Here is a 20118-nt window from a genome sequence, read left to right on the forward strand (position 1 = left end):
TAGATATAAATTAAGAAAAAAAAAGAAAAAAATATTTAAAAAAATAAAAATAAAAAATAAAGAAAAACAAAAAACACAAAAAAATAAAGTTGTTATATTAACTTAAGTATGTTGTTAAATTAACCTAATTATGTCATGTATTAGAAAATTCGACTCGTTCCACATCATTACGAAATATCGTATTCATGATCCATGGAACTAGTATTAATCTAATCTAATCTAATCTTTCATTGCCGTTCCTCTCCACAACCGCTTACTAAAGAATTGTAAGCAGTTACTTTCTTATGTCTTTTGCTGTATTCTCTCCTGTTAATTTTTCACATACATATATGACTCGTGTACATTTCTACACATTCGGCAATGACCTCTCTATACCACTTACGTGTACCTGAAGTTTTAAAATTCACTATGCACACACGGACGAGAAAGTTTGGACTGAACAAACGTCTAACCCAAACACGTTCGCGCGCCAGAATTCTGACGATCTCCTGTGTACACACTTGGACTTGTCTGTGCAGGTGTGATTTGAACCCACAGATTTAAGCAATTTCGCTGAAACCTCCAACTCCAGGTGTCTCATATCCATGCAAATCTCCTATTCATACGGAACGATCTGTCTGCGCAGCAGGCATAATGTGCGCAAACATTTGCACAGACAGATCGTTGCGTGTGGACGGTTCTTACTAAATAGACATTATAATTGGCTCTGTTAAAAATATTCTGTTATGAGCACGTCCGTAATCAGTACTGCACCTTGGAGATTTCTCCAAAAAATTGTAAATAATCGTCAGCGATACTTCGTGCAGAAAAAACTATAATTTACGAGTTGTCTTGAAAGTTGTTCAGAAAATTGAGGTCATAGTATTTGAATATTTTATTTGGTACTTTGCACTATTCTTCGTCACAATAATCTTCAGCTCGTTTGCTAATTCAAGCCGATTTCTTATCCATAACAGGATTGTGTATTTAATTACCTACAACATTTGAAATACTGAAAAGGCTTTGTAAATAAAAACGTTTTATAGGCTAGAAGCTGTGTTCTGAAATGTGACCTTCATTACCATTGGCAACCCTGCAAGATTCTTTGGAGTTACTAAAGAAACTAAAAGATGGTTTAGAAAGATTTGTTTGTGAATTGAAACTGTGAAACAAAAAAATATATATTGTTGATTCTGTTGATTTAATCTACACACGAGTTGAACGTTCGTAAATTACAGGTTATAAACTCACTACTCTCTGACAGCACCGAACTTGATTTGCTCTTTACACATTTAACTTCAAAACTGCTGAAAGCAATTGTGGATATAATAAAGTCATATGTGAAGTACTTGTCCGAATAAATCTGCTTCATTGGAAAATAAAATATCAAGCTCATCGGGACATGTGTACAGTGATATAACGTCAAAAAATGCAATGTTCCGTAAATTATGCGGATACGCCATACACAGTTCCGCTGTGTTCCTCAGAGAATATAGATGATGATTAATATTGCGCATTTAAGCGATTAGATTGGGAAAAGTGCAAATGTATGATGTCGCAGCATGGATCACGGCCGAAGTATCGGTCTTCATTACAACAAGAAGGAACGATGGATCTTTTCATTGAAACACTTACGGGAACAGCATTCGAAATGACAGTGTCACCCTTCGATACAATAATGTCCATCAAATCTAAAATCCAACGAGTTGAAGGTAAGAAACTAATGAACTACTTATGTTGTAGTTATACTTGTTATCACAATAGCAATGAGTAACCTATAACTGAGTTAACATATTGTGGGTTAAAATTATATGTGACATCAGAGGTAACCTTGATTTTAGAAACCAGCTTACAAACACCAGATCGAAATTGCCCCAGCCGTACATTTAATTGTAACATTTCACTATTTCCTGAATGAATGAGAGTAGAGTACTTGTTTTGCTTTCCTTGGCCCCTTATTTATGAGATTCTTCCCTTTTCTGGTACATTAGTAAGAAATTGTTTAATTTTAACTTTTGTGTTTGTTGAATTTTTGTCGTAATTACATGACCTATTATTAGGCTCATTTGCGAACCTGCATAACTGTACCTTAAAATTTTAGTGTGATTTCCTTTTGTACATAGGTCTCAGCTGTCAGACTCTATCTGCCCTTGCCCCTATACAAAATGGTAACCCATATACAAATTGATGGAGCTCTAAGCATAATTATCTGCTTACCGTTGCTTAGTGAGGCGAGCAATATATTTGTACTTGCAATACTGTATAACTTCAGGTGTTCCTAAATAATATAATCATTTGCATATTTGATACTTACCATCATTGTTCATAGGACACCTTCTGTTGAGAAACAGAGTATTTTATCAAAGCTTGCATATGTATTCATGATCACCATAGAATTTTCATTGTAAATGAACTAGCATACGCTTAAGTTCATTCTTAGAGTGCTTTGTCGCCCACACAGCAAAATGAACTAGGGCCTATGGAGAGAATGTGTGTGGTAAACGTAACAGGGCAACACAAAACATATCACATAATTGGTATTCCATATAACTAGAGCATGTATCTGCAGCTTTGGCTTTGGGAAGGAAGAGTACACAGACTCCGCTACCTTCTGACCTTATTATTTCTCTCATTGTGTTTTATTATTGTCATTCCAGCCGATGTGCACTAAGTTTCTAGTCTTCTCATTTTTACTATTGTTAATCTCCTGGCTAGAAGGCATTCTCTACTGTTATTTTTGCACTTAAACTGGTTGGTGCGGGGGGAGGGGGGGGGGGGATGACGTACGTAGGAAACAGGTGGTGTTTCTCTCACCACAGATGAATTCTGAGAGATCCTTTGTCTGGACTAACCTACGTACAAACACAACCTGTATATTTTTACTTCTCCTTTAATTATTGCTTAGTTCTAGCATTGTATTGCTTTCAATGCCTTGATTTTTTACCATTCCTTTCATAATCCGATTAAATTTCTGGTGGAAGTCACTAAAAGCAAAATTTTATTGTACAAAGTTGGTTAGTCAGTGAAGTAGACTATCCTAAATTCTTAGGACCAAGGCTAGACAGACAGCCTTTTTTGAAAATATCAAGCTCAAGATAGTGTGCAGAAAGTGAATGCTGTCATCTTCACTATTAGAGTAATCTCCTGTGTGTCTAACACTAAAATACGAAGCCTTTATTGTGCTTACTTTCACTTTATTATTTCATTTGGTGTTATATTTTGGGGCAACTCTGTGTACTCACCAAGAGAATGTTCTTAGTCCAGAAATGGACAGTCAGGTTGATCCACGGTGTCAGTTTGCGAACTCCATGGAGGTCTTTGTTCAGGTGTCGTGCGCAGTTCCAACTGTGCCATAAGTGTACATATATTCCATCATGGGTTTTGTTGTGGACAGTAATGACTCATAAGAAGAAAAATACAACATTCCTTCACTGAACAATAGGTGGAAAAATGGGCTCAACTGAAGAATGGGATACAGCTTGTTGGCTTTGACCAGTGACATCATATTTGTCATAGATGAGCCATAGATGATAAATCAGTTATCTTCTGCATCAGAGTGTCATAATCATAAATTAAAATAAATGAATGTGTTATTAAGAGATAGATATTGTGTAAACTTTTTGCCATTTGTGGCAGTTTTAAATAATTTGTGTATTGTTTTGAATTATACCTTTGTGTGACAGTAAATTGTTCCAGTGGCTGTTTCCTCTGCAACTTTTTCGTATCCTATTCAGCTGAAGACTAGGATATTAGTACTAGTGAAAGCAAAATAAGCGACGGCATCTTGTACCTCAGTTGAAGTATGAAGGTTGTGTCCTACTGTTCTGTTGACCTGTATACGTCAGCTAAAGTACAGGTTACAAATTTAATGTTTGTCACTTTTTTCACCTTCACTAGTACTAGCATCCTATTCTTCAGTCAACCTGTGTATGATACAAGTACAGGATACAAATTTTACATTTGTCACTTTTTTCGCTATCGCAAGTAGTCCTACTAGTATCCTATTCTAGATCAGCTGAAGAATGTGATACTAGGACTTTATACTGCAATAAAAGCAATATATGTAACATTACATTCAAAGTATATAGACATGTGGTATTTATCCATGATCTGTTTTCTCTGTACTACATTCCTCTGTTTGTCAACATTCGTCTAGCTATCTTTGCAATGTATCATCTGTGATAGTGCATGACGTTATTTTTCAAAGTTGACAGATTGTGTTCCCATTCTTCAGTATTCCCAATAAATGATATGTGCTATTCAGTGGGTTTCATTTTCAGTAGACTTTCAGCAGGATTCTTTCCTATAGTTGTTCTGAACATGTGTTACGCACATGTGGCGCAAGGTTAGGTTCACTGGTAGATTGGAGACAAGTCATAGTCTTGAGTAAAGAGGGCAAGTAATTTATCATCAATACATGCATTTCACACATGTGGAGTAGATTCCAAGACAAAGGAAACATTTAATAGCAGTATGAGCATGGTTGACAGTGTACAACCAGACATCGCCAGGATTATTTTCTTATGTTATGCATGTAAAAATGTCCACCTGTCATAACACATGCCCTGGTTAAAGACTTCATAGATCACACATGTCCAATGATACTGTATATTCGCAGCAGATTTCTGTAGTCATGGCAGTCACAGCCTGGATATATCATTTTGAAAAGATAGTCACTTTAGCTGTAAGTTTGTAACAGCTTCTTCATTTCTTCTGTAGTGGTCAATCCAGGGATTGGTTTGCAACAGCTACAATGGCAGCTTGTCTCCATTCTGTGTGTCTTTCAGCTTTTCTCTTCATTTCTTTATAGGTGTTACATCCCACATCTTTCACGATTTGATCCATGTACCTCTTGGTCTTTTTCCCTTGACATATCCCTCTATGATTGTGTACAGGAGTCCCTTATGTCTTAATAGATGGCCTGTAAATTGCACTCTTCTTTTACCAATGAAACGCCAGAAGCTTCTCTTCTCATCTGCTCTTTCCAGAACCACTTCTTAACAGCTAAAGTGGACGTATCTTGTGAAAATGAAATGCTGAAGAGGTCATCCTGTATGCTTTATTACAGCCAGATGTGTTCCCGTCACACAGAGGTACCTTCTGGGTCATTAAGTGAATGTTTTATCTTGTGCACCATGGATGGACTTACGAGCAGTTAGGTGATAACCTGTTTGCAGATGATTTGTGGTTTAGCCTGGAAAATGATTGTTGCAGTAAGTTAATCTGATACACCCCTTTGACATGCTGTAATCTTGCCAATATTGTAGAAAAGGACTGATATGACAGAGCATGTATTCTCATCAAAAGTGGCTTTGCGTTAGGAGCACACATGCCATTGTATGTCTTTTATAGGGATACTAAGGAGACTTTGGTCTATTGGAGTGGCAGCCTATGGTAATGAAAGTGCCTCTCATCTGATCGATGATAAACTTGAATACTTGGTCTGGCCTTGTGTATGAGTACGTATAGCATCAGAATAATCTCCAGCGTATCTAACGCTGAAACATGAAGGCTTGTTTACTGTGTTTACTTGCACTTTATATTTCACATGGCGGTATGTTTTGGGACAACTCTGTGCACCCACTAAGAATATTCTTAGTCCAGAAAAGGACAGTCAGATTGACCCGCGGTGTCAGTTTGCAAACTCCATGGAGGCCTTTGTTCAGGTGTCATGCGCAGTTTCAGTTGTGCCATCCATTTACATACATTCCATCACAGGATTTGTTGTGGACAGTATTGACTCATTAAGAGGAAAATACAATCTACCTTCAGTGAACACTAGGTGGAAAAATGATATGCATTATTTAGCGGGTTTCATTTTCAGTAGACTTCTGCCAGAACTGAAATAATTGAGTGGTAAACCGAAGTGTTAACATCTAAGTTGAAGAATTTCGTTTGCTATCTGTACAAGAGTTCCTCAAACTTTTTTCTTGGCTGTGTTATTTATTAGTATACTCTCTGTTTTTTGTTTTTTATTAATTTTTTGTTTATAAATTTTGTAATCAGCATTCCGTAAACTATGTTCAGAATGTTTCCATGAACAAGTAGCCTTCTGTAAGCATCTAGCCTTCTGTTGTAGCACCAAGCTTTTAGGCATTTCCACAAGTGCACAAATCTTATTTCCATATGATCTTAACAATAATATGAGGGGATATATTGCTAAGCACCATGCAGAGGTGGCACTTAGTCACAGATAGGCACAATGTAAAAGACTGCAAAACATTTAAGCTTTCAGACAAAAAAAGTTTTTCTGAAACAAAAAACATACACACTCTTCACAAGCACAACAGGCACACACATGGCAGCTATCTCTGGGTTGTGGTGCCCAACTGGTGACTGTGATCTGTGTCTGATGTGAGTAGCACTCTACTGGGGTGAGTAGTGGGGTTAAAGAGGCGGCATGGGGTGAGGAGGAGGGGAGGGGAGGATGGGGAAAGATACTGTGCTGCCTGTTTTATGTCTACATCTACATCCATACTCCGCAAGCCACCTGACAGTGTGTGGCGGAGGGTACTTTGAGTACCTCTATCGATTCTCCCTTCTATTCCAGTCTTGTATTGTTCGTGGAAAGAAAGATTTTCGGTATGCCTCTGTGTGGGCTCTAATCTCTCTGATTTTATCCTCATGGTCTCTTCGCAAGATATACGTAGGAGGGAGCAATATACTGCTTGACTCCTTGGTGAAGGTATGTTCTCGAAACTTCAACAAAAGCCTGTACCAAGCTACTGAGCGTCTCTCCTGCAGAGTCTTCCACTGGAGTTTATCTATCATCTCTATAACACTTTCGCAATTACTAAATGATCCTGTAACAAAGCGCACTGCTCTCTGTTGAATCTTCTATATCTCCTCTATCAATCCTATCTGGTATGGATCCCACACTGGTGAGCAATATTCAAGCAGTGGGCGAACAAGTTTACTGTAACCTACTTCCTCTGTTTTCGGATTGCATTTCCTTAGGATTCTTCCAATGAATCTGTCTGGCATCTGCTTTACCGACGATCAACTTTATATGATTATTCCATTTTAAATCACTCCTGATGCCTACTCCCAGATAATTTATGGAATTAACTGCTTCCAGTTGCTGACCTGCTATATTGTAGCTAAATAATAAAGGATCTTTCTTTCTGTGTATTCGCAGCACATTACACGTGTCTACATTGAGATTCAATTGCCATTCCCTGCACCATGCGTCAATTCGTTGCAGATCCTCCTGCATTTCAGTACAATTTTCCATTGTTACAACCTCTCGATATACTACAGCATCATCCGCAAAAAGCCTCAGTGAACTTCCGATGTTATCCACAAGGTCATTTATGTATGTTATGAACAGCAATGGTCCCACGACACTTCCCTGCGGCACACCTGAAATCACACTTACTTCAGAAGACTTCTCTCCATTGAGATCGACGTGCTGCGTTCTGTTACCTAGGAACTCTTCAATCCAGTCACACAATTGGCCTGATTGTCCATATGATCTTACTTTGTTCATTAAATGACTGTGGGGAACTGTATCAAACGCCTTGCGGAAGTCAAGAAACATGGCATCTACCTGGGAACCTGTGTCTAAGGCCCTCTGAGACTCGTGGATGAATAGCACAAGCTGGGTTTCGCGCGATCGTCTTTTTCGAAACCTGTGCTGATTCCTACAGAGTAGATTTCTAGTCTCCAGAAAAGTCATTATACTCGAACATAATAAGTGTTCCAAAATTCTAAAACTGTTTGACATTACATAGAATTCATTGAATGCCTCTCGCATAGCCCTCCTCACACTACATTACGCTTCACGTAATTTTTGTTTGTCTGCAAGGCTTTGGCTATGTTTATGTTTGCTGCGAAGTTCCCTTTGATTCCGTAGCAGTTTTCTAACTCGGTTGTTGAACCATGGTGGCTCTTTTCCATCTCTTGCAATCTTGCTTGGCACCTACTCATCTAATGCATATTGTAGAATGGTTTTGAACTTTGTCCACTGGTCCTCAACACTATCTGTACTTGAGACAAAACTTTGGTGTTGAACCATCAGGTACTCTGAAATCTTCTTTTTGTCACTTTTGCTAAACAGAAAAATCCTCCTACCTTTTTTAATATTTCTATTTACAGCTGAAATCATTGATGCAGTGACCGCTTTATGATCGCTGAATTCCTGTTTTGCATTAACTGTTTCAAATAGTTCGGGTCTGTTTGTCACCAGAGGCTCATACATGTTATCGCCACGAGTCGGTTCTCTGTTTAACTGCTCAAGGTAGTTTTCAGATAATGCACTTAAAAAAAATTCACTGGATTCTTTGTCCCTGCCACCCGTTATAAATGTTTTGAGTCTCCCAGTCTATGTACGGCAAATTAAAATCTCCACCCAGAACTATAACATGGTCGGGAAATCTACTCGACATATTTTCCAAATTTTCCTTCAGGTGCTCTGCCACAACAGCTGCTGAGCCAGGGGGCCTATAGAGACATCCAATTACTATGTCTGAGCCTGCTTTAATCGTGACCTTCACCCAAATTATTTCACATTTCGGCTATCAGTCAATTTCCTTCGATACTATTGCACTTTTTATTGCCATAAACACGCCTCCCCGTTCACTATCCAGCCTGTCTCTATGGTAACCTGAGTTTAGAATTTCATTACTGTTTACGTCTGGTTTCAGCCAACTTTCTGTCCCTAGTACTATATAGGCGTTGTGACCGTTTATTAATAAGAGCAGTTCTGGGACCTTTCTATAGATGCTCCTGCAGTTTACTATTAGCACATTAATATTGTTATTCCTTGTTGCATTTTGCCTACTGCTACCTTGTCGCGTCTGAGGAGGCGTCTTGTCGGGCCTAGGGAGGGAATTGTCTAACCTAAAAAAAACCACATGTGCACTCCACACATACCTCGCTACCCTTGTAGCCGCTTCCTGCGTGTAGTGCACGCCTGACCTATTCAGGGGGACCTTACATTTCTCCACACGATAGCGGAGGTCGAGAAATTTGCACCCCAGATCTCCGCAGAATCGTCTGAGCCCCTGGTTTAAGCCTTCCACTCAGCTCCAAACCAGAGGACCACAATCGGTTCTGGGAACGATACTACAAATAGTTAGCTCAGATTCCACCTCGGGAGTGAGGCTTTCCGCCTTCACCAACTCTGCCATCCGCCTGTATGAACTGAGGATGACCTCTAAATCCAGATGGCAGGAGTCACTGGTGCCGACATGAGCAACAATTTGCAGTCGGGTGCACCCAGTGCTCTCTATCGCCGCCGGCAGGGCCTCCTCCACATCTCGGATGAGACCCCCCGGCAAGCAGACAGAGTGAACATTGGCCTTCTTCCTCGATCTTTCCACTACTTCCCTAAGGGGCCCCATCACCCACCCAACGTTGGAGCTCCCAATCACTAATAACCCCTCCCCCCGTGTGCCTCCTTGGACCTTGCTGAAGGAGCGGCCACATGTCCACTCACAGGCAGAGCGGGCGATGCCATACGGCCAGCCTCCACATTGACCCTCCGCCTCGTGCGCCACGAACGCCGCTGAACCTGCCACTCCCCTTGGGGAGAGGGTGGCCCAACCGCGCCTGGTACCTGCGAAGATGTCTCGACAGCAGGGTCCGTGGGTGAAGCATGTAACACCTGGGGTATACCATGCGACGCATCAGACTCCCCACTGCTGCTACATTCTGAGGCAGCAGCCTGAAGAAGGCTGACCGCGACCATCAACGCGTTCAGCTGTTCGCGAACAGTGGGCAGATCCTCCTGCGTCCGTACACAGCAGTCACACATCCTATCCATCCTAAGAAATCAACAATTTACTGTAGAGAGTTAATCAACTTTTAACTAGACTGCTAAATCACTGAAGGCGGCTGATAGCTGACTGAACTGTGGTTACTAGACACTTCTTGTTGAAAACAGTGAAAATATGCACTACTGGCACTACAGCTGACTAAAGGGTCTCTGACTGTATTCAAAACAAACACGAAATCTATGGTACAGCATTACTAGTACTCAAAAATTAAAGCTTCCTAAAAGCAAAAACACATGGAAGAAGAAGTGACAAGTAAGAAAAATACAGTTAATACTTAAATTAACGTAGCTCGCAGCACAGCAGATGTGAAGCAGACGGCAGTTATGCCGACACTGTTGGAGTGTGCAGCGACATGGTGGGGCCAGGACAGGCTGTTAAGTGCAGAGTCAGGAGGCTGTGCTGGAGAGGGGCCTTGGAAGAAGGGAGAGAAGAAAAGTAGAGAAGGGGAAAAAGACTAGTAGGAGTAGTGGTGGAATAGAAGGTGTCTGAGCTTGAGTGAGAGCAGTGTAGGAGATAGGAAGGTAGAGGACAGGGATTAGTGAAGGTTGAGGTTGGGATGGAAGAGTGGTTACTGGAATGAAGAATGTATTGTTGGGAGAGTTTCCATCTGTGCAATTCAGAAAAGCTGGTGTTTGTAGGAAGAAACTAGATAGCACAGGCTGTAATGCAGCCAGAGGAGTGAAGCATATTGTGTTGTGCAAGTTTAGCAGCTGGTTGGTCCAGCTGTCTCTTGGCCAGATTTTGGTGTTGGCCCTTCATGCGGACAGACAGCTTATTAATGGTGACACGGTAGTTTGTAGATTGCAAGACTGGTTTCACAGGTAGCCCTGCCTTTGATGGGATAGAAGATGCCTGTGACAAGACAAGAGTAGGTGATTGTGGAAGGATTTAAGGGACAAGTTTCACATCTAGATCGATCTCAGGGATATGAGTCACAATGCAAGGGATTGGGAGCGCGAGTGGAGTAGTGATGGGCAAAGATATTGTATAGGTCCAGTGGGTGGTGGAATACCACTGTGGGAGGGGGTGTTGGGAGGATACTCTTCATTTCAGGACACAAGGAGAGGTATTTGAAATGCTGGCAAAGAATGTAGTTCAGTTTCTCCAGTCCTGGGTGATTCTGAGAATCACAAGAGGAGTGTCTCCAGTCCTGGGTGGTTCTGAGTCATGAGAGGAGTGCTCCTCCGTAGCCATACAGTGGATCTCTGAGCGGTGGTAGGTGACTGGAGAGAGGAGTCATTAGAGCTCTGTTTCTGTATGAGGTTTGGAGGTAATTTCAGTCTCTGAGAGTCTCAGTGCGACCCTTGGCATATATGGAGAGAAACTGCTCATCACAACAGATGTGATGACCTCCAGTGGCTAGGCTGTGTGGAAGGGACTTCCTAGTACGGAATGGTTGGCAGTTGGCGAAGTTGAGATATCGTTGATGGTAGGTAGGTTTGTGCAAACGACCAACTACCGTGAAGTGTATAACAGAGGATATGTCTCGTTGTAGCCATTATTAGGGTTTCTTCCCATTCCATTCATTTATGAAGCATGAAAACAATGGTTTCTTGAATGCCTCTGTGTTTGCAGTAATTATTCTGATCTTATCCTTACAGTCCCCAAGTGAGTAATAGATAGGGGGTTGTAATATATTCCTAGAGTCACACTGAAAGCCAGTTCTTGAAACTTTAACAGACTTTCTCAGGACAGTTTGTCTGTCTTAAGGGGACATGCTCATGAAAATGACAAAAAATTTGAAAAAAAAAATTAGTGGTCTATAAAAAAGAGCATTTGACGCTGATTTCAAAAATGTATAGTCTATGGGCATTATTATTTTCCATTCATTCTTAAGTTGAGGTTTGTAATGTTGCACAAGGGCCACACCGATCTGTCAGTTTGAAGTGTCAGAATGCATGATGCATTATTTTGTTGTTCCTTTTTTCTGTTGTTACTTACAGATCGTTAACACAAGTGTATCGTAGAAGGCGCTGACTCCCGGAACCAAAGTACAGACATGTCTAGGAGTCTATGTTTCAAATGTAAACAAAGGATCTGAGAATATATGGTTTTGAAATTTCATACACGTATGGTTTTGTAGTCATTGTGTGCTGTTTTGTTTCTCTCTCTCTCTCTCTCTCTCTCTCTCTCTCTCTCTCTCTCTCTCTCTCTCTCTTCCAAACACAACCGAATAATACACTTCAGTTGCTCCAAAAGTTGCCCGCGAAAACTGTGTTCCAGGCAGTGCTTCTAGACGCTAACTTCGCTTTCTGAATGTAATAAGAACATGCCTGGTAGTATTGTGAATAGCAATAACGACAGAAATGTTATTGTGAACCTAAATATGCTGTCAAGACTTGAAGAGTGCTGTGAAATGTAAGTACTGCAATTGTGAAGATAGTATTGATGTTTCTGAGGACATTTCAGTAAGGAAGGGTCTTTAAATTTGGTTAATGATTGCCTGTAACTCGTGTAAGATGCGCAGTGATACTATAACATTGCCAGTAACTGATAGTCGATGTTACAGTGTAAATATTCAGCTTGCTTATGCAATACAATGTATTGGAAGGAGAAGAGGAGCTGCCCAGGCTTTTTGTGCAGTGATGGATTTGCCTCCATCTCCTCTGAGGTTTGACAGATACAATAAATTAATAGATAATGCTTTATTTGGTGTAAGTGAACATTCAATGAAAAGAGCAGCAGAAGAAGCAGTAGCCTTCTCTGAAAACACAGACCTTGTAGCAGCATTTTTATGGATCTTGGCAGAAGTGAGGTCATACTTCTCTGAATGGGGTTGTAACTGCCACATTTATTGAAGCTGGTAGGATACTAGATTATGATTGTCTGACAAAGCACTGCCAGGGTTGTTCAAGTAAATTTATTGGCACCCATGTTTGTGTAAATAACTTTGATGGCCCAAGTGGAAACATGGAAATGAAAGGCGTTGTAAACATTTTTAGAAAATCAGAGGTTAGTCATGGTGTGAGGTATGTAGGCTACATTGGGGATGGAGACTGTAAATGACACACTACTATTGTTAATGACAGACCATATGGGGACACTCTGATAGAAAAGCCTGAATGTGTTGGTCATGTACAAAAAAAGAATGGGAGCTCAGTTGAGAAAATTATGTAAAGACTTCAGTGGAAAAAAACTGTCAGATGGAAAACACACAGTGGTCCAGGTTATCTTACAAAAAGTGAAATTGATTCTTTGACCCAATATTATGCACTAGCAATAAAGAGAAATGTAGGAGATTGGGAGAACATGAGACGAGCAGTTTGGGCAACATGGTTTCACAGTGTGTCAACAGATGAAACCCTACAGCATGGTTTGTGTCCAAAAGGGGAAGATTTGTGGTGCAAGTACTGGTTGACCAATGCTACAGGCATACAATATACCCACAAGCATTCCTTACCACCTGCTGACATAGGGATCTGGCAAATAAATGTGTGCATGGTCCCTCTCAGAATGCAAATGAAAGCTTCAACAGCTGTATATGGAAGAGAATAATACCCAAAACTGTATTTGTTGGGCTGACAGTGCTGAAGATTGGTGTAATGGATTCAATAATTACTTTCAATGATGGTGCAATTTCAAGGATCAATGTTATGAAGAAATTGAACATCCAGATGGGTAGGAATATGACTTCAGCTTTAACTGCTATTGATAAGTGGCAGGTAACCGAAGCAGAGACAGCTGCAGAAGCTGCTATCAAGGAGTCAAGGATAAAGAAATGAATGAAGAGAGAGAGTATGAAGGATAAGGAAACAGGAGGACAACTGGAGTATGCAGCTGGAATGTTCTAAATGAGCATAGTGGTAAGTTCATCTGTAAATCTTCTTTTGCAATTTACCAAAAACTTGAATTTTCATCATTCAGGTACACTTTTCTCATATACGAGTGAAGTTAAACTCACAAAAATCGGTACTATTTCCTGAAAAATTTGTAACATTATGATGATGATGATGATGATGATGATGATGTCGGTTATATTTGAGGTACATTTTTAAATATTTTTGTTGTAAAATAAATTACTAGTATTTTTCAAATATCAGCATCAGGGAAGGAAATTGGAGGCATAAAACACTTATGTGAATGTTGTCTGTACTCTGACTCTTTCCAAGCTGTGCAGTCTGTAGTTCCAAAGAAAATGGTACCGCAGTGAAATAGTATTTCGTTTTTCATAATATTATAAATATTGTTGTCAGTACCAAAATATAATAAATATCTCGAATGTTTTTTTGGGAGATGCTTTGACTAGTGACCCTAATTGTGTATAAGAATTTTGAGTTATCTCTCACTTATAGATCAGTTGCACTAGGAGGGTGAAGATAATGCTAAAAATGCAGCCCGTTCAGGGGCATGTCCCCTTAAGGAATCTTCCAGTTTAGTTCCTTCAGTATCTCTGTGACACTTTCCCCACAGATCAAACAAACCCATGACTATTTGTGCTGCGCTCCTCTGTATGTGCTCAATATCCCATGTTAGTCCTGTTTGGTACAGGTGCCACACACTTGAGCAGTATTCTAGAACTGGTCACATGTATGGTTTGTAAGCAATCTCCTATGTAGAGTGATTCTACCAGTAAAACCAAGGTCTACCACCTGCTTTAGCCACGATTGATCATGTGTGATCATTTCACTCCATATCCCTACAAAGCATTAAAAGGTATTTTTACGAGTTGGCAGATTCCAACTGTGACGCTTTGATATTAGTCACAGGATACAATTTTTTAAGTGCACAATTCTACATTTCTGAACATTTAAAGCGAGTTGCCAATCTTTGCACCACTTTGAAACTTTATCAAGATCTGATTGAATATTTATGTAGCTTCTGTCTGACAGTACTTCATTATAGATAACAGCATCATCTGCAAATGTCTGAAGTTACTGTTATTGTCTGCAGGTCATTAATATACAAATGAACAGCTAGGGTCCCTGCACACTTCCCTGGCGTACACCTGAAGTTACTTCTACATCTGACAGTAAGTTTCTATCCAACATAACATGCTGTGTCCTCCCTACCAAAAAGTCCTCAGTGCAGTCACAAATTTCGCTTGATACCCCATATGACCTTGCTTTCAATAGTAAGCATAGCTGTGGTGCAGGGTCACACACTCTTCAGAAATCAAGATATAATGCATCTACCTGACTGCTTTGATTCAAAGCTTTCCGTATCTTGTATGAGAAAAAATGAGAGTTGGGTTTCACATGATTTTTTAAAATCTGTGCTGGTTGGCATTGAGGAGGTTATTCTGTTCATTATGTATGAGCTCAGGACATGTTCTAAGATTCTACAACAATCCAATGTCAAGGATATTGGACAGTAGTTTTGTGGATCACTTCTACTATCCTTCTTGTAGAGGGGTGTGAATTATGCTTTTTGTTCCCAAGAATTGGGCATGGTTATTTGTTCAAGGGAGCTACAATAGATTATAGTTAGAAAAGCTGCTAATAATCTCAAATTCAATGTAGAATCTCACAGGGATTCCATCAAGCCCTATAGCTTTTCTCTGTTGTAACAATTTCAGATGTTTATGAACACCACTGACACAGTGATTTCACTCATCTTTTCAGTGGTATGAGGAATTAATTGGGGCAGTTCTCCTGGGTTTTCCTGTGTAAAGGCCCCCCTCTGGGTTCGGGGGTTAGAATAGGCCCGTGGTATTCCAGCCTGTCATAAGAGATGACTAAAAGGAGTCTCAAATGTTTCGGCCTATACGTGATGGTCCCCTCTTGGGTTTGACCTCCATATTTCCAAATTGATGAACATCAACAAAAGCAAAACAAGGATAATGGAATGTAGTCTAATCAAGTCGGGTGATGCTGAGGGAATTAGATTAGGAAATGAGGCACTTAAAGTAGTAAAGGAGTTTTGCTATTTGGGGAGCAAAATAACTGATGATGGTCGAAGTAGAGAGGATATAAAATGTAGGCTGGCAATGGCAAGGAAAGCGTTTCTGAAGAAGAGAAATTTGTTAACATCCAGTATTGATTTAAGTGTCAGGAAGTCATTTCTGAAAGTATTCGTATGCAGTGTAGCCATGTATGGAAGTGAAACATGGACGACAAATAGTTTGGACAAGAAGAGAATAGAAGCTTTCGAAATGCGGTGCTACAGAAGAATGCTGAAGATTAGATGGGTAGATCACATAACTAATGAGGAAGTATTGAATAGGATTGGGGAGAAGAGAAGTTTGTGGCACAACTTGACCAGAAGAAGGGATCGGTTGGTTGGACATGTTCTGAGGCATCAAGGGATCACCAATTTAGTATTGGAGGGCAGCGTGGAGGGTAAAAATCGTAGAGGGAGACCAAGAGATGAATACACTAAGCAGATTCAGAAGGATGTAGGTTGCAGTAGGTACTGGGAGATGAAAAAGCTTGCACAGGATAGAGTGGCATGGAGAGCTGCATCAAACCAGTCTCAGGACTGAAGACCACAACAACAACAACATTTCCAAATTCTTCTGAAGAGAGAGGCATTTGGGGAAGGATGCCCTTCATGGTGCATTGTGTCCATCGCGCATTGAGACCTGTAGCCAGCTTTCTCGTCGTCGCGTTGCCGTCCTGCTCATTCTCCATCTCTTGGGCGAGGATACATTCCTGGGTGCGATTTCCACCATACATTGTGCAGTGTTGCTTTTTGCGGAGACTATGACCATGAACTTCCTTGCACCTAATATCCAGCACGGTAGCCAGTCCATTGTGGTGGGGCCGCCATGTACCATGTTAGTTGTAGCCCCCTGTCGACACAGGGATCGCTCTGCTGATTCCTGTGCCGTTAACTCCCTACGTATGCCAAGGAGTGGATACCTATCTCCCTGGGGCATCAGGACTCCTGGCAATGGCCATCCTGCCAGGTGGTCCTTGCTGAGGCTGGGTGGCGCCCGTGGGGAGGGCTGTTGGTCGGAGTGGGTGGCATCATGGCGAATGCCACGCAATGAAGCGTGGTACACCATCTCTTGCTGGTAGCCGTCCGCCAGCAGTCTCTAAGCATTCTCAGGCTCAATTCAATGCTCAGAAATATGATCCCAAATCGTTCCCCTCCCTGGCCACACTGTGGGAGGAGCGTAAGGCTCAGGCTGGCCCCGGTTCCTAGTTTGTACGAGAGCTGTTGGGGAGTCTTTCATGTCAACAAAGCCTCAATTCTTCGTAGAACATTTAGAGGACAAGTTTTGGGAGGTGGAGGGCTTGTCCAAAATGCGCTCTGTGTCAGTATTGATAAAAGCGGCACTTTCTTGTGACAAGTTGGGGGATGTTTCAGTTACCATCACACCCCATAAGAGTTTAAATATGGTCCAGAGTTATTTTCCATAGGGACCTTCTTTTGCAGTCTGATGACGAGCTGCGCGCCAATTTAGACCGTCGAGGTGGTCATTTCATCCGGCGCATTCATCGGGGTCCGAAGGATAATCAGATTGCTACTGGTGCCTTCATCTTGGCCTTCAAGAATGATACATTACCAGAGAAGGTCAAGGTGATGGTCTACTGCTGCGATGTGAAGCCCTATATCTCTCCCCGATGCGGTGCTGGAAGTTTGGCCGTATGTCTTCCCGCTGTACTTCCAGCCTCACATGTCAAGATTGTGGACTCCCATCACATTCCAATACTCCATGTGCCCTGCCTCCCATCTGTGTCAACTGCGGAGAGCATCATTCACCTTGCTCACCAGACTGCAGGATCTTATAGAAAGAGCAGAAAATCATGGAATAAAGACCCTGGACTGACTAACCTATACTGAGGCTAAGAGGAAATATGAACGACTCCATCCTGTGCGAATGTCTTCCTCATATGCCGCCGCTACGACAACTATGATAGCCCCATCAGTTCAACGAATTCCAGTTGGCTCACTGAGCCGTACAACGCCACATGCCCCCTTGCCCATCGGGGGTCACTACCCACCCTGTTGCTCCTGCACCACCTACCTCGGGAGCAACACCCCCCAACCCATCGGGGGCATCCGTCCCGTCTTCTAAGCCGGAGAAGCGTCCAACTTCTTCGGCTCCTCTCACTCGCAAGGGGTCCCTTGGGTCCCTCCCTTCCCAGTTTTTCACAATTGGGAAGGATGACGCCCGGAAGTGGCATAAGTGCCCACAAGCAGCTGGTCGTAGGGCTTTGCGATCCTCCTCCGTCCCGGAAACTGAATCAGTGAAGTCCTCCCAGCCAGTGAAACCCAAGTAACAGCGAGAAAAGTCCAAGAAGAAGACCTCCAAGATGAAGGAACTTGTGGTGGCACCCAACCCACCACAACCTAGAAGTTCTGCATCTGAGGGTAAGGTAGAGATTCTGGCGTCCGCTGAGGACCTAAATCTCGCCAGACTCTCAGACACAATGGATGTCACTCGAACAGGTACTCAATTGGTGGCAGCAGGTGACCCAGTGGCGTAATCTGCCTCCTCGGTCCCTTCACACCTTTCTCGGCCGTGAACAATATCTTCCTCCAGTGGAACTGCACCATCTTGCTGAGCTCCAGCAACCTCTCAGCCTTCACACTTTCTTCTGCATTGCTCTTCAGGAAACTTGGTTTCTGACGATGCGAACCCCCGCCCTCCGTGGCTATTGGGGTTGTTATAGGAATCTGGCAACTTATGAGAGGGTATCTGGTGGTGTCCGCATCTAGGTCCTTCACTCCCTTTACAGTGAGTCTGTCCCTCTACAAACACCTTTAGAGGCTGTCGCTGTTCGGGTGTGGATGCCTCACACTGTTACTGTCTGCAGTCTCCATCTTCTACCGGATGGTGATGTCCCACAGCATGTCCTGGCAGTGCTGGTAGCCCAATTGCCGCCCGCCACCTTTTCTGTTACTGGGCGACTTCAACGCCCATAACCCTCTGTGGGGTGGCTTGGTGGCAACAGGCTGAGGCAGCATCGTTGAGCAAGTATTGGGACCGCTCGACCTTTCTCTTTTAAATAATGGTGCCTTCACACATTTCAGTGTGGCGCATGGCTCTTTTGATCTGAAGCCCTAGCCTATTACCATCTGTCCAATGGAGTGTACATGACAACTTGTGTGGTAGTGACCACTTTCCGATCTTCTGTCACTGCCACAGCGTCACTCTTCTGGGCGCCCCTGCAGATGGGCTATGAATAATGCTGACTGGGACTTGTTCACCTCTATTTCCACTTTTGAGCCTCTTTCCAATGACGCCATTGATGCGGTGGTTCACTCGGTCACCACAGGCATCGCTACTGCTGCAGAATCTGCCATTCCATTTTCTTCTGGGTCCCCTCAGCGGAGGACTGTGCCTTTGTGGTCGCCCGAGATCGCTGAGGCGATTAAAGATCGCAGGTGGGCACTCCAGCGTCACAAGCGGCATCCCTCATTGGAACACCTCATCGCCTTTAAATGGGTCTGCGTGTGAGCCCGCCGCCTCATTCGCCAATGTGAGCAGGAGTGCTGGGAAAGATATGTCTTCACCATTGGCCTCCGTACCTCTCCATCGCAGGTTTGGGCCAAGATTACGCGACTCTATGGCTACCAGACCCCAGTCAGCGTACCTATGCTTTCACTGAATGGAGCAATCTGTACTGACTCCAACACAATTTGCAAACTGCGTAGCGGAGTGTTTTGCTTAGAGTTCCGCTTCTGTGAATTACGCACTGGCCTTCCGCTCCCTGGAAGAGCGGTTGGAATGTCGGAGCCTTTCATTTCACACGCTTCACCTTGAATCATACAATGCTCCATTCAGTGAGTGGGAATTCCAAACTGCCGTAGCTGCTTGCCCTGATACGGCTCCCGGGCCAGATCGCATCCACTGTCAGATGCTCAAATACCTCTCGGTGGACTGTCAGCGACGCCTCCTAGACCTTCTCAACCGTATCTGGGTTGAGGGTGAGTTCCCGTCACGTGTTGAAAACTGTCAAGAACGCACTGGAGGTGGACAGCTACCATCCCATTAGCCTCACCAACATTCTTTGCAAGTTGCTCGAACGCATGGTGAGCCGGAGGTTGAGTTGGCTACTTGAGTTTCGGGGCCTTCTGGCTCCGTCCAAGGGTGGGTTCCGTAAGGGCCGTTCTGCCACCAATAATCTGGTGTGCCTGGAATCTGACATCCGTCCAGCCTTTGCCCGCCATGAGCATCTGGTCGCCGTCATTTTTGACATGCGGAAGGCATGTGATATGACATGGAGACATCACATCATCTCTACGCTTCATGGTTGGGGTCTTCAAGGTCCGCTCCCGATTTTCATACAACATTTTCTGTCGCTTCATTCCTTCCATGTGCAAGTTGCGGCCGCCCATAGTCCCTCCCGAGTCCAGGAGAATGGGGTACCGCAAGGATCTGTCTTAAGTGTCTGCCTCTTTTTGATTGCAATTAATGGGCTCGCTGCGGCGGTGTGAACGTCTGCCTCATTTTCCTTGTATGCTGACG

General features: G+C 42.7%; 1 protein-coding gene across 2 annotated transcripts in view; it reads left to right on the top strand.

Annotated features, from left to right (window-relative positions):
• The first annotated feature begins 1086 nt into the window (after window positions 1-1086).
• LOC124777048 (AN1-type zinc finger protein 4-like) overlaps window positions 1087-20118 on the top strand; it is a 75671-nt gene continuing 56639 nt past the window's right edge. For both annotated transcript variants that reach the window (XM_047252315.1, XM_047252316.1), the window contains exon 1: window positions 1087-1691. In XM_047252315.1, coding sequence (XP_047108271.1) covers window positions 1529-1691 — 163 coding nt within the window. In that variant the 5' untranslated portion in view covers window positions 1087-1528. The remainder of the gene's footprint in view (window positions 1692-20118) is intronic.

The sequence above is a fragment of the Schistocerca piceifrons genome, chromosome 2 (assembly GCF_021461385.2).
Source record: "Schistocerca piceifrons isolate TAMUIC-IGC-003096 chromosome 2, iqSchPice1.1, whole genome shotgun sequence".
NCBI lineage: Eukaryota > Metazoa > Arthropoda > Insecta > Orthoptera > Acrididae > Schistocerca > Schistocerca piceifrons.